We start from the raw sequence: 14,826 nt of genomic DNA on the forward strand, positions 1-14,826 counted from the left end.
ATAAAATAATTTTTGAATTACATTAAAACTAGCTATTATATATCATATTAGGGATTTATTAAGATAAGGTAGGTATTCATGCAGTAAGATATCTTAAACTTTATTAAGTCAAAGGTAGAAAAAGTACAAAAAATAGTATTTTCGAACAAGTGCGAGTAATTTAATTACGTACATAAAGAACGTAGAATGACAACTTATTTAATAAATTATTTATTACGTAAATTTCGTAAGTAAATTTTTAATTTATAAAATTCCATAAATAATATTCTTATATAATCATATATATTATATGTAATATGTTATAACATATATATGAATATATATATTAAATATTGTATTTTTATAGCAAATTTACAAAAATGGGCATATGAAGCTGCAGGATTTAATCAATATGGTATAAAATATTTATATATATTAATATAATAGTTATTATATGTTCTCAAATTCAAATTTCATTATTCTATGATATAAAGTACAATATATTTTAAACATAAATTTAGTAAATCTTATTTTAATTTCAATATTCTAATTCTTATAATTTTATATAAATCTAAAGGTTTACATCGAGATGATATTCTTCATGAAACTGAAGAAGTACGAGAAGCATTAAAGCGAGTACCACCTCATATAGTAGAAGAACGTGATTTTCGAATTATTAGAGCTATGCAATTAGATTGTCAAAAGAAAATTTTACCAAAAGAACAGTGGACTAAATTTGAAGATGTAATTTCATATAAATTATTTAGAATTTAATTTTTATATACTTTTGTATGATTCTTTATATTTTAATTTAAAATATTAATATCTAATTTTTATTACTAAATAGGATATTCTTTATCTAACACCCATTATAGAGGAAATCAGAAAGGAACGTGAAGAAAAAGAAAGATGGAACGCAGAATAATATAATAATATAATAACATAATAGTGAATGTCATATTCATTTTACATTTAAATTGTAAGTTCAAAATGTAGTAATTTGTATATATGAAATATAAATATTAAATAAATTAATTTGTTTAATTAAATTCTATTATTTCAAATACAATAGTTATAATATAAAAAAAATATATTTGAATTAAAATAATTATAATCACAAAAAATAATTTAACATAATTGAATAATTTTTTATAAACATTATATGTTAAATTATTAATAAATATTAAAAACTAAATAAATTATTGTGCATTTATTTATGTTTATTATATATATATTGTATACATTACAATTTATTTTATATTTCTTTAATTATTATATATATTTTATTTGCATTAAATATATCTTTTATTATATCGTAAATATCAATTATTTAAGTTATATAATTATTAATAATAATATAATTATATAATTAGTTATATAATTGTTAATAATGTTTAATTGTGATTTTGATGTTTGGATATTTTTATTCCCAATATGTATAGAAAAAAATGATTATTAATAATTATGTTTGTATCAATTGATACATTTAACATCTTTTATACAATGATTCATTCATTATTCCTTTTAAATTTGCTTTGTACAATTAATGCGTAATACACTGTTAATAAACGCAATAATAATAAATATAAATCCTTAAAATTCCAGAATGATGATAGAATGATGAAAGATAGAATCAATTGTTCATCATTTATATATAAAAGATTTGCGATGTAGTAAATAATTTTTGCGATTATTTATAAGAGTTTCGCGGGCAAATGGCGGATCAATATTTCACCCCCACGCGGATCTGAGCGGCATCCCCAATTACTAAAGATTTATACAAAGTAATTTGAGTTTTGTGAGTAAAAAATATATTTTAATTTTTTCTTTTTTTTCTTAATAAATTTAAATATTTTTTTTATATTTTTTGAGTATATAATATATATTGAGTTTTTAAAAGGAAAGTTTTAAAATGCCTAAAAACCTACATGAAAGATCGTATAAAGAATGAAACAAATAGTGATAATTGAGAAATACAACATAAAATATTGTTGTATATAGTACAGTTAAAAACTTTAATTATTCTAAACAATTATTTTTTTTTTATTCATACATTTTGTAAAAATAATACGTTATCTTCAAATTTTCCTTGTACTCGTATCTATATCTCTTTTGTAACGGATTGAATTTTCATTTTCAATCATACGTATAAGAAGAAAAAGAAAAATGTTCGTTTAAGTTAATTTTATTAGAATTGTGTATTTTAATCGAAATATCAAGTGTTACTACGTGAAAGGAGAAAAGATAACAACATCATCCTTTCGAAATCAAACGTGAGAAAATTGATAAATTATTTTAGCATAACACTTAAATTTTTTTTATGGATATTGAAATACTTCGTTGTTTAGACATCATTTTAATATAATTACAATGTGTATACGAAGGTAATTAAATATTAAAAAAATATTTGCATTATTCTTAAGAATTTTTATATTTTATATGGCGAATTTAAAGAATCCATATATATTGCATCAAATATTTGGTTAATTGCAGATGCCGGAAAAACAGCAATCAGTGTACTTTCAAAGAAGAAAATCGCTGATATTGAATCTTTATAAAATTGATTATAATATTTTATATTTAATACAAAATAAAACATTTAGCAAGTTTACACAATAACTTGATGCTATTAAGCATTCTAATTATATGTTATTGTATGAAAAAAACAATGCTACATATATCAGGTGCTGCGCCAAAATACTACCTCTGCTGTGTGTACAAAGTTATAAAATTGATTGTTTTAGAAGTAAAATAAAAATATTAGACATATATATGTAAAAATATATATATATATATATATATACATCTAATATATACATATATAAAAATTTAAATATAAATGGAGAAATATATTCTGATTTATAAGTATTTACATATGACTATATAGCAAATGAAACTGGAAATTCTTCCCTAATCTATGTTCTCTAATTTGATAATTATAATCTACAAACAATATGACAAGAGAACACTTTATAATGATATTACTCTACTGACAAATGTATAAAAATAAAAAAAAAACCTATATATTAATAGCTCAAAGAAAATAGTTATTAGGTAAATAAAAATGAGCATACCGTATGATGAAAACTTGGTATGGATAGTAGTGGTTGGATTCTTAGTGGCCTTTATTTTGGCATTTGGAATCGGAGCAAATGATGTCGCAAATAGTTTTGGAACAAGTGTTGGTGCAGGAGTACTTACGATATTTCAAGCTTGTATTTTAGCAACTATCTTTGAAATTGCTGGGGCTGTACTCATTGGCTATAAGGTATTTTAAAAATTTATATATTTTATAAATTTTATTTCATAATATATATTATAATATTATTCAAAATATATCAATTGATACTTGCTTTAGGTTTCTGATACTATGAGGAAAGGCATATTAGATGTGACATTATATGAAGGCCAAGAAAAAGAATTAATGGTAGGAGCATTATCTAGTTTAGCTGGATCTGGTATCTGGTTAATACTAGCAACAGCTTTGCGATTACCTATTTCTGGAACACATTCCATTGTTGGTGCTACAGTTGGTTTTTCACTTGTCTGTAAAGGTACTGCAGGGGTTAGTAAAATTACTGTATTAATTTTAAAATAAATAAAGAATATTTCATAATAAGTATGTTTATAGGTCAAATGGATAGCTCTTGCAAATATAGCAGCTTCTTGGTTTGCAAGTCCTGTACTTAGTGGAATTGTATCAGGTGCTATATTTTGGGTTCTAAGAAAATCAGTATTTGAATCTAATAAACCTTTAGAACAAGGTCTTTATATTCTCCCATTAGCATATGGACTCACTGTTGCTATTAATATTATGTCAGTAGTACATGATGGACCTAAACGTAAATAAATTTTATATTTGTATTTTAATAAATTAACATTATTTATTTAAATCAAATATTATTTTATTTTTATCTGTTTCAGTTTTGATGTTAGATCAAGTGCCATGGTGGGGTAGTTTACTTGCTGCATTAGGTTTTGGTTCATTTTCAGCTATCATTGTTTATTTATTTGTTGTACCATGGCAAAGAAAAACAATATTACTTTCATTAAGTAGCAACGAAAAAACAACAACAACTAAATTTGGTACCTGTAATAAAAAAGAAACAACAGCACTATCTGTTATTTCTGAAGCCCCATGTAGTAGTAGTAGTAATGGTAATGCAAAAGAAGTAGCGCCAAAATTACGAGGCAATAGCAGTGCAAGTCCTCTCTTAATGGTAGCAGGATCAGATACTGAGGGTGCTCAAATTGAAACTGAAAAGAAAAACGAAGAACCACCAGAAATATCTAAACTTTTTGCATTTTTGCAAGTATTAACTGCAGCATTTGGCAGTTTTGCTCATGGTGGTAATGATGTCAGTAATGCAATTGGTCCACTTATTGCACTTTGGGCTATATATGCAGAAGGATCAGCTAGACAAGAAGCAGAAACTCCATTGCTTATATTACTTTATGGTGGTTTAGGCATATCAACTGGTCTTTGGGTATGGGGACGCAGGGTGATACAAACTTTAGGACAAGATTTAGCACGTATTACACCAACTACTGGATTTACTATAGAGGTCATATATATTTTATAATTATAATAATAATATAAAACAAATTATAAAACAAAATAATATTTATTTTGATTAATTATTATTAATTACACATGAATTATAGCTAGGAGCAGCAGTAACAGTTTTGTTGGCAAGTAAGGCTGGTTTACCTGTGTCAACAACTCATTGCAAAGTCGGATCTGTTGTCTGTGTAGGATGGGCTTCACATGGTGGTGAGGGAGTTTCATGGAAATTATTTCGTAATATTGCATTTGCATGGTTAATTACTGTACCAGTGGCTGGCTGCTTGTCTGCAGGATGTATGGCTATTTTTAAGGAAATAATTAGTTTGTGACTCTTCATTATCAGAACAACTAATCCATTTTAGTGAAAACCATCCAATGCTACTGTTGTCAATAATTTATGCAAAAATAAACGATCAAATATAATTTGACTTAGTTATTCTTTATCTATAGTTATATTAAATATTTTATTATATACTTTTATAACAAAAAGTTACATGAAATAAAAATTAAAGTTGTTACATCAATATCAATTAGTGTTGTTATAGAAACCAAATCAAATTAGTAACTATACAATTTAATATTCTATAAAAATGTCTTTTAAATACATATTTTATTAAACATTTTTGATATGGAAAACCTACCACTTTTACCAGGTTATAGATTTCAAGATCCAAGCGTAAGTCAGCAAAATACTTATAAATTAATTATTATAATTATCATATTAGAATGAAATTTAAGTGAAAACATATCTTTTTAAAGATCAAAGACTATAGATTATTACAAAAATTTCATTTTTTAAATGGTTATCGTGTAGTACGTGATAGAAACGCTGGAATTGGAGGAAGACCAATAGATGTTGCATCTAGTGCATATGTAAAAGAAGAAGATTCTGCACAGTAAGATAAATAAATATAAATGCAAAAATATAACTTTCATTTTTATAAAATCTAATCTTTAAAATATTTTTTAAATTTAATATAAATTTTAAACTTCGTTAATTAATAATATTAATTAATATTTAGTTATGATCCATCATTAACATATGGTCGCGTAAAACAATATGCATATGGACAATTTATTCCACATTATGTGCATTTTGCGCAAAAATGTCTTTGCTTTAAAGCATTTTTTCGCCAAAGTGTATTTAACTCTCCAGACGAACATTTCCGTATACGTCATGTTAATATATTATATTATTTGGAAGATGATACTTTATGTATTATTGAACCGACAGTTAATAATGCTGGCTTTCAACAAGGAAAACTTGTTAGACGCAATAAAATTGTAAAAAATGTAAATGGCGATACATTTCATTGGAAAGATTTTAATATTGGAATTGATATATGTAAGTTAATAAATATCTTTACATATGATGATATGTGCTTCCCACAAATATTGTTTATTAAAAAACAATAAAGACTCCCAAATTTTATTCAATTTATCTTATTAACTAAATAACAATATATTCATATTTGTTCTTTACAGATTTTTATATATTAACTGTGTGTTTATAATTAATTAATTTTTATTATTTGCAGGTATTTATGGTGTAGTTTATCACATTACTGATTGTGACTTATTTACTAGAGAATTTTTAAATAGTCAAGGAATAGATGTTGGAGATAAGGAAGAATCTCCTATAGATCCTTATATAGAACTAAGAAAAGATAAACAGAAAATATCAACATGTATTACAAAAATTCCTGATGATGTTAGACGGCGGTTTTTAGAATATGATAAAATGGTATTATTGTTTATTGCAACCTGGAATAATGATGTTTATCATATTACATATTTCTTGACGGACGATACGATAGCTGTTCGTGAAATACAGAAACCCAATAGCGGAAAAGATCCTGTACCAATGTTATTAAAAAGAATGAAAGTACCAAAAGATTGGAAAAATTTACCATTGTCGTATCCAGCTATATATATGGAATACGGCGATCCAGAGATTACCGAATATTATACACCAAAAGATTTTTTAGTCAGTTTATAAATAATTTTAAAAATATCAATATTCTTTTAATTATTTTTTCTACTTATAATTTTTTTTATTGCAGATAGGAAATACGATTTTTATATTTAATCGACGATTTCTTTTACATGATTGTGATTCTTTCACACGGAAATATTATTCAGATATGTTAGGAATAATACAACCAGAAAAAATTCCTCTTCCAACAGAAGATGATGTTACGATCTTACCGGAATTTAAATCACCACCGCATATAATTTTCGGTACACCTGAAGATACTTACGCTTCTTGTTTATCATTTATACCAGAACGTCCTAAAAAAGATGTTATTCGACAACTTGTTAATTTTCCTAAAAAATTACGTTATTCTATGCAAATGGATGTGATACATCCAGAAGACAAAAATCGCGATTTCATTTTAGAATATAGTTTAAGTAATGGTACAATACTCATACAAGAACTTGAAAAACGTAATTCAGGACGTCGCGAAGGTTGTTTTCTCAGAGCTACACTGGTTCCAAAACCGAAAACTGGAAGAGATGATCCAGAATATTATACTCCTCAAGATTTTTATATTGGTGCAAAAATTAATATTTTTAATCATTATTTCATCATAACTGGTACTGATCTCTTTGTATATCGTTATATTGAAACAAATCCTGAAAAGTTTCCACTAGAAGTACGAAATAGCATTCGTAATTATTTAGTCAAACAGAATTTACTTTTTGATGATATAAAAGTAGAGACCAAAAAAATTCAAGATAAGGAGGATATGAAACTACAGTCGATAAAACCGGCTGAAGTTAGTATTAAAAGAGATATTGATATGGAAGAATGTGTGGAACATTTTGAAGCTCAAACTAAGTGTAAATATGAAGGAGAACATGGTGAATTAAGACCACGTACACCACCACCAGAAGAACTTTGCCCAAATTTAGCAACAAAACCTACACAATTATCTCAACAATGTCCAAATATATTTACCGAAAATAAAATAAAAAAGCGAATAACATGGGATGATGAAGTGGAACAATAATATTATTCCTATCAATAATTACATTCAACATAATATTTTTAACGAATCTGCATACATTAATTTATCGCAACTAAAGATTTTTTTTAATTCAAGTTTTTTAAACTATATTAATAAAATACAAGATATAATTATGAAAAATAAATATCGTATATATATATTACGTTGAATGTAATTATTTATTATTTTTTATTATGTTTCGACTACAAAATCAAAACTAAATTGAATAAATCATATTTTCTAGAAAATTCATTGTCTGTATACATGGTATAGTTCATGTGAATATTAAAATTCATAGTTCAATTCAACATTTAATCAAATACGATCATACAACGTAAATACTAGTAAATACTAAACAATATGATACATTATCAAATATACTATTTGTATGTCTGCATATTATAATGTAATAATAATATACAGATATGCAGTTTGTATACATATGCATATGATGCACATGTTTGTATGCATATGATTTATTAATCATAAAATAAAAATAAAGTTTAGATAAATCTTTGGAATCTAAACAAAATTTTAAAATATTGAAAAAGAAATTATTGTTAATATTAAATTTAAATTTTTCATAAAATAGTTTTTAGCAAGTTGTTTAATAAAATCTTTTAAGTATTGCTTGACTGTAAAATACGAAAATTTAATATAGTTTAGTTTACATTTAATTATTTCTAGTTATTCAAATATTAATATCTATGAGTAATTTATTCCATTTTAAATAAACTGAAATAATTCAAAAACATTGGCTAAAAAATTTTAACATTGATACATTAGTTTAATAAAATAATTTACTTCTGAAATAATAAAATGTATTTAGTTCTGAAATATTCACAATATAGAAATAAAAAAAATTTTTCTCGTACGTTATTCTCTTTTTTGTTACTAATTGTATTTGTTATTGTACTTGTTATTAATTATATATGCAAAAGTAATTATTTAAGTAATATTACAAAATTATAATAATATAATTCTTTCATAAATTTTGTACGATTTTTTGAAAAAATAAAATTAAATGAAAATTTTATATTACTATTTTATGATTAAATCTTGTATAAAATCTTATTATTTATAACATGCTTTTAATTTGCGCAATGAAATATAATTCTTATAAAATTTAAAAAACAAATTTCATTATTTTTCTGTTTTTTTTTTATCATTTTCTACAAATTAATTTCTACGTATAATTATATGTAAATGTATACATAATTATTAATAAAGTAATCAAATCTAGAATAAAATTTATTATTTCATGTATTTTAGATTACTAAATCCATATTATTTAAGCAGTTTTTTATATTAATGTTTAATTTTCTATATATAATTTGTGAAAAATGGTTTAAATTTTTTCTAATATTACTACTAAAGGATCTTTTTTCTAATGGGCATGAAAAAGTGTACATTTTTCTTTCAAATATACAAAAACACAAAATTTCTATTTCAATAAAAACAACTTGAATTTATAAAATAATGAAATCATGACAAAAATGTATCAAACATTAAAATAAAATAAAGTAACAGTCAATTTTAACAATAAGAATCTTATGAAATTTTCATAAAATAATACAATAATGATCATTATTGTATATGTTACTATTATAGAATAACTATAATATTTTTTTTGTCATATAATATTTTAGATCATTTTTGCAGTCCATGAATAATATAATGATATAATATAATATAATAGGTAATATATATATTATATATTAATATATTATATATATATTTATATACATTATATATATTCATTATATATAATATATATAATTAATATATGTAATATATATAATATAATATATATTTATAATAATATATATATTATATATATAATTTGCAATATAGAGATATAGAATATGCATAAAATAATCAGTTGACAATAATTTCTATTATTATCCAATGATCAAGCATAATTGTTACACATAAACTTAAAACGTCGTAATAAGCCCTTGCACCTTTATAACAAAGAAAGGTGAGCTCTTTCAGCCACAGGCACCAGGTTATATGTCCATCAAAGTTTAAAATGGTAATTGATTTAAATGACACTTGCTTATAATATTGTTCTCGCATAGATTTTTCATTATCAACAAAAGTTTAAGCATTTTACAAGGATTAGTCCACATATTACAGTTTTTTCTTCTGTTCCATATTTCTTTTTTTCTTTCATTTTTAATTTGTACGTTTAAGAAACACCTTTCGATGAATAGCACGCAACACCACACTATATGCTTACAACTCAGCAAGGTTACCCAATATCCCTTGAAATTGAATTGCGTTCCTCTTCATAGTAGTTACGATTAGATAATATTCATGATGCCGACGCGACGCTAATTATCATACAAGTTGATTATTTAACAGAAGGAAATAGTCTCAATAATGAAAGTTTTGTCACAGGAATTAGAAGCCTTTTGTGTATCCAAGAAAGCAAAGATAAGTAGTAAGACGATAATTAGTCGTAGCGTGCTTTCTTTATGATGATTACTATTATGAACAGTATTATATTTTTGTTGTATCCATTGCTACTGGCGTGAACCTCCTCTGCCTCTACCACGACCACCATCTCGATCCTATAATGATAGAATATATTATTTATCCCCCCCCCCAAAAGAAAATACAAATTTTATGCTAATTAATTTGGAACTTTTAAAATATGTTGTTACTTACTTTGCGTTGATGATGTAAATGCGATTGATGAGAATGATGATCCCTTGATAAATCTGAATGTCCTCTATTTCTATGATTGGAAGAATGATGATGTTGTATAGCATTTGCTGGAGCTTTACGCTGATCTTCTTCTGCTTGTTTACGCTCATAATGTCCAAAATCATCAAAAATACTAGTTGAATGCCGATAAGTATGTAATATACGTAGCACTGTTACACCTTTTGCATGAGGGACTTCCTGTGCATCCCTTGAATTAGTCACTGGTTTATTCTCATTGTTTTCTAGTCTAATGTGACGAAGTTGCACATTAGGAACATCTTTGACATAAATCCAACGTACACGAAATTGACCTTTCCATTTATCTTGAGACCATACAGAACTGTTGCTTTTATAATCAACAGGTGACACCATTTGTGCCATACCACAAAAGTGACCAGATCCATTAACAGAAAAGAATAAATATAAAGGTGCACCTTCACGACTGGCTTCTTTATATGCTTGATCCAATCTTTTATTACCATGTTCAGTACTACACCAAATCTCATATTTAATGGATCTATGAATATCATCTTCAGAATAAGACTTGATTACAAAAAACCTAGCTCCAGGAGCAGTTTCATCAAATTCTACAGGATTATAATCATTTTTTACTTTTAATTCATCTAAAACAGGATGTGACTGTGATTGTGTAATTTGCTGTTGTTGTGGCTGTAGTTGTTGCTGCTGTTGCTGTTGCTGTTGTTGTTGTTGTTGTTGTTGTGGAGGCATATGAATCTGTGATTGTGGTGGTGATGGAGGTGTTGTAGGTTGTCTATTCCAACATGGTGGAGGAGGAGGAGGTCTTTGTCTCTGAGCCAATGGTGGAGGTGGTGGAATAGGAGGCTGTACTTGTGGTGGTGGAGGTGCTGTTGGAGGAGGTGCAGATGATTTACCTTCACCCCATGTTCCAATGTCCATATTATGTTTTCCTGGCACAATAGGTGGTGGTGGCATTCCAGCCTTTTTTTTCATTCCTTGAGAAGATGAAAGTGGAGGAACAGGCTTTGCAGGTTGACTTGCAACACTTGCCCATGTTATTTTTCTAGGTTCTTTTGTTTCTGACTTTATTGATTGATTTGATGAAGTTTGCTGATCTTGACGTGGAACTTCACCACTTCCTAGTGACAAACCTTGCACACTTTGTTCAATAGTCTTAATTTCTGCATTACTAGGTGTTGGATAATTTTCATTTCCACGTGGAGCCTGATAATAATCTTCATAGCGTGTTTTTCTTGGAGTGCCCCAAGCACTAAAATCACCATTTCCATGAAAGTAATTAAAAGCAGGTTGACCAAATGTACTAAAACCACCTCCTGCACTAGCAGAGAACATTCCATCCATGCCATATGCATCATGACCTATTTGACCTCCATAGCCAGAAAGAAATGCAACGGGATCTGTTCCATTTGACCAAGTACCATCCCCAGCACCAAATGTTTGATAAGGGAATGAAGTACCTGCATAATAAGGACTATATGGGTCACCAGTCCCAATTGGATAACTTGAATGATGTGTACTGTTGCCTCCTCTCCATGAATCAAATCCAGAATCTTCTCCACCAGCATGATCTGTCTGTGCCTGCTGCTGGTGTTCTTTAGGACCATTGCTCACTATCAGTATGAAATTTTATTTTATTAATATGTGACATGAATTCTTCTTGATAAAGTTATATAAAATTGATTTTTCAAAAACTTAAACAATTTCTAATTAAAATAATATTTTAATATATAATAACAATTTAGTTATTTTAATATATAATAATTATTATATTTAATATATAATAATTAATATAATAAAACTATATATATTTAATAATTAAATATCATAAAAAACATATAATTTACATTTAATAAAATGTAATAAATATTTTTATGATAATTTAAAAGTAGTAATAATTATATATAATAGTAATAGTAATAGACTACATAACATAATAAAAATTATTATTAAAAAATTAAAAAATTTTTTTATTAAAATAAAAATAATTTTTTTTATATTTTTTCTTAACTTGTATAAATTTTTTTCAAATAATTAATAAACTATATATATAAATTTTGATATATTAAATATCATAATAAATAAAAATAAGATAAATTATAATTAATATAAGTATGTTTTTTTGTAGGTTTTTATCTTTTAGGAAGATATTCATGCTAAATAAAGAAAATATTAAATAACAGATAATTAAAAATGATTCTCTATTATAATATTTTAAATATTATAGGAAAATATTAATTATAATACATAATATACTAATTTTTTCAAATTTAATAATTATAATTTATATGAAATAATTTTGATAAATTGATAATTTCAATTTTTCACTAAAAAAAATTATGTAATATTTTAAATATTTCACTTATCGTATTACGCCGTCGATATAAGCATATTATTTTAAGATTATTTTAAGATTTCTATTTAATATTAATTGTAACATATATATAAAAAAAAATAATTTTAAATATACTTAAAAAATAAATAATAAATTAATAAAGTTTAAATAATTCTATTAGTAACCAAACATATTCAAATATATACTAAAGCATAGATAGGTTAATGCACTATGTATATACTATACTTATATAGAAATCAGCTAAAAATATAGATAATAAAATTTTATATTAGTTAAAAAAATGCAGACTTCAATTTATCGTGATATCAAACTTTATTGAAAAAATTGCATACAATAAATATAAAATCTAAATATTTTTTTTAAATAAAAAAATCTATGCAATCATATATTTAACTGTTTAACTTCTATAATGAACTATATCTTACAAAGAACATTACTAAATGAAATATTTAAAAAATTGTATGAGGATAGGAAATCTCACCTTGACTGTTGGTTTGTCCTTTCATCCGCTGCATTCCGTTGCATGGAAAAATATACAAAATTTAGAATGGCTGTCTTCAGTGAAAGGTAAGTATCTGCAGTATAGCGGTGTGGTAGCAAGTCAACACACTGACCTGATTTGAAACAGCACCTGCCAATCCAGTTGACATAACCTGTCACACACTCTGTCTGCCCTTCACAGACGCCAAATAGACGGCTGTGCCTTAATAAAATAAAGTTTTCAAACGCAATACCACAATTACATACAACAGCGTTATACCACTCAAGTACGCGGGCACTTCTTTCTAAAGAGAAATCTTCAACTTTAAAATTCGCTATACCTGAGACCTCCGCGTTTCTTCCTGTAATGTCTTGCCGCGAGAGAGTCTCAGGAATTCTTTTTGTTACACTTCGAGACAAATAAATTTGCACAGAATTCTCAACTCCGAATAATAACTACGTGACGTGCACTGACCTCTCGTATATATTAACAGATTGTCTAACATTCGCAACGATAAGGTCCCTATATGACTTCTTTAAATAATGTTTATTTTACAATGTAATTGAATCATAAATTAAATAAAAAATCTTTCTTTGCAATATTTTTATATGTAGTTTTTAAATTTATCGTTATTAAATGTTAATATCTTTTTTATTACATACCATAAACATTTTTTTTATGTTCATATTTACTAGTTCTTACTACGGTATTAGAGCTAGAGAATCAATGTTGAGTATGGTCGTGTTTCGTATTATAATAAATCTATTTTATACTTATACATTAACGAAGAATTAATTTACACAATATATAATATAATATTTTCATAAATAAAAAAATATTATATATACTTATATTATGTATTATTATATAAATATTACATAAATTTATATAAATTTTATATAAAAATTTTAAGTGATTTTATAATATTAATGTTTGTAAGAAAAGTGTAAAACTTTAATAATTTATAAAATTTTTAATTATATTATTATATTTAATTTATTGATGTAATATTATAAATATTTTTCAAAATATTATTGTACAAGTGATATAAAAAAATAATGTTTAATTTTTTCTTTTTATTATAGAACGAAAAAAATAAATCATTAATTTAATATAGTAAAAATATTATATATAATATCATATATAACAATATATATATATATATATATAAAACAAATATATTTATTGAAATATCTTAAATTATTTTTTTTAATTAATTTTTAAATTTAAATTAAATTATATTTAGTAATTTTTAAATATAGAAAAATGTAATATTATAAATAGGTTAAAATAATATCAATTGCGTTATAATAATAGTAATAATTTATTCATTTACAATAATAATTTTTATAATTATAACTTATTATGGAATAATTCATTTTTAACAATCAATAATATTTTAAAACAAATGAATAATGTAAGAAATAATATTATAATAAAATAAATACTTAATATTTTATTAATGCATTTTCTATTTGTCTGTTATTTTGTATATATTTGTAGTGATTATTTTTAACTATTATTTTTATTATAAATATATATATATATATATATAATAAATATTAAATTATTATTATTTAATAAAATCAATGTAAAATTATTAATGTCATTTTATTTATTCACTGTTAGATATGCAGTTAACATACTATATAAAAAAATTATTATTAACATGGATTATTTTTACATTTGTTGATTACATTAAAAATAAGAATACACAAGAAAA

General features: G+C 24.6%; 4 protein-coding genes and 1 long non-coding RNA gene across 7 annotated transcripts; 3 read left to right on the top strand and 2 right to left on the bottom strand.

Annotated features, from left to right (window-relative positions):
* The first annotated feature begins 72 nt into the window (after positions 1–72).
* Positions 73–988, top strand: LOC122714077 (cytochrome b-c1 complex subunit 7-like). Its single transcript, XM_043935099.1, has 4 exons — positions 73–226; positions 347–394; positions 557–723; positions 827–988. Exons 1-4 carry the CDS (start codon positions 187–189, stop codon positions 902–904), a joined length of 333 nt encoding a protein of 110 aa, XP_043791034.1. The 5' UTR covers positions 73–186; the 3' UTR covers positions 905–988.
* A 479-nt stretch (positions 989–1,467) lies between these two features.
* Positions 1,468–4,969, top strand: LOC122714083 (sodium-dependent phosphate transporter 2). 3 transcript variants are annotated; one of them, XM_043935105.1, is made up of 6 exons: positions 1,468–2,363; positions 2,473–3,247; positions 3,338–3,544; positions 3,611–3,821; positions 3,904–4,544; positions 4,645–4,969. In XM_043935105.1, the coding sequence occupies exons 2-6, from the start codon at positions 3,044–3,046 to the stop codon at positions 4,873–4,875; spliced, it is 1,494 nt and encodes a 497-aa protein (XP_043791040.1). In that variant the 5' UTR covers positions 1,468–2,363; positions 2,473–3,043; the 3' UTR covers positions 4,876–4,969. The 3 variants fall into 3 exon arrangements, with proteins under 3 accessions (XP_043791040.1, XP_043791041.1, XP_043791042.1); XM_043935106.1 differs by having other exon boundaries at positions 1,468–1,777; XM_043935107.1 differs by having other exon boundaries at positions 1,468–1,763.
* On the bottom strand, positions 4,113–5,705 carry LOC122714084. Its single transcript, XR_006346572.1, has 3 exons — positions 5,188–5,705; positions 4,691–4,846; positions 4,113–4,236 (listed from the first exon to the last, which is right to left on the bottom strand). It is a non-coding gene; the product is annotated as an uncharacterized LOC122714084 (long non-coding RNA).
* LOC122714082 (EF-hand domain-containing protein 1-like) lies at positions 5,090–7,666 on the top strand. The gene is given in 5 exon segments (XM_043935104.1): positions 5,090–5,256; positions 5,259–5,442; positions 5,569–5,891; positions 6,085–6,533; positions 6,610–7,666. Coding segments are annotated over 5 exon segments (1,989 nt in total). The 5' UTR covers positions 5,090–5,174; the 3' UTR covers positions 7,561–7,666.
* A 1,956-nt stretch (positions 7,667–9,622) lies between these two features.
* On the bottom strand, positions 9,623–13,579 carry LOC122714058 (YTH domain-containing family protein 1). Its single transcript, XM_043935058.1, has 4 exons — positions 13,237–13,579; positions 13,104–13,131; positions 10,231–11,879; positions 9,623–10,133 (listed from the first exon to the last, which is right to left on the bottom strand). Exons 1-4 carry the CDS (start codon positions 13,270–13,272, stop codon positions 10,086–10,088), a joined length of 1,761 nt encoding a protein of 586 aa, XP_043790993.1. The 5' UTR covers positions 13,273–13,579; the 3' UTR covers positions 9,623–10,085.
* Between the last annotated feature and the right edge of the window lie 1,247 nt (positions 13,580–14,826).

Source organism: Apis laboriosa, unplaced genomic scaffold, assembly GCF_014066325.1.
Source record: "Apis laboriosa isolate Shangri-la unplaced genomic scaffold, ASM1406632v1 scaffold27_cov151, whole genome shotgun sequence".
In the NCBI taxonomy this organism is placed as follows: Eukaryota; Metazoa; Arthropoda; class Insecta; order Hymenoptera; family Apidae; genus Apis; species Apis laboriosa.

Excerpts from the sequence above, each read along its gene's own strand:
- LOC122714077 (XM_043935099.1), top strand. The coding sequence starts at position 187 with ATGACAACTTATTTAATAAATTATTTATTACGTAAATTTC. Across the intron at positions 227-346 it reads TTATTTATTACGTAAATTTC|CAAATTTACAAAAATGGGCA; the intron begins GTAAGTAAATTT and ends GTATTTTTATAG. Across the intron at positions 395-556 it reads TGCAGGATTTAATCAATATG|GTTTACATCGAGATGATATT; the intron begins GTATAAAATATT and ends ATAAATCTAAAG.
- LOC122714083 (XM_043935105.1), top strand. The coding sequence starts at position 3,044 with ATGAGCATACCGTATGATGAAAACTTGGTATGGATAGTAGTGGTTGGA. Across the intron at positions 3,822-3,903 it reads AGTACATGATGGACCTAAAC|TTTTGATGTTAGATCAAGTG; the intron begins GTAAATAAATTT and ends TATCTGTTTCAG. Across the intron at positions 4,545-4,644 it reads CTACTGGATTTACTATAGAG|CTAGGAGCAGCAGTAACAGT; the intron begins GTCATATATATT and ends CATGAATTATAG.
- LOC122714058 (XM_043935058.1), bottom strand. The coding sequence starts at position 13,272 with ATGTCAACTGGATTGGCAGGTGCTGTTTCAAATCAG. Across the intron at positions 11,880-13,103 it reads AGGACAAACCAACAGTCAAG|TGAGCAATGGTCCTAAAGAA; the intron begins GTGAGATTTCCT and ends TCATACTGATAG. Across the intron at positions 10,134-10,230 it reads ATTTACATCATCAACGCAAA|GATCGAGATGGTGGTCGTGG; the intron begins GTAAGTAACAAC and ends CTATCATTATAG.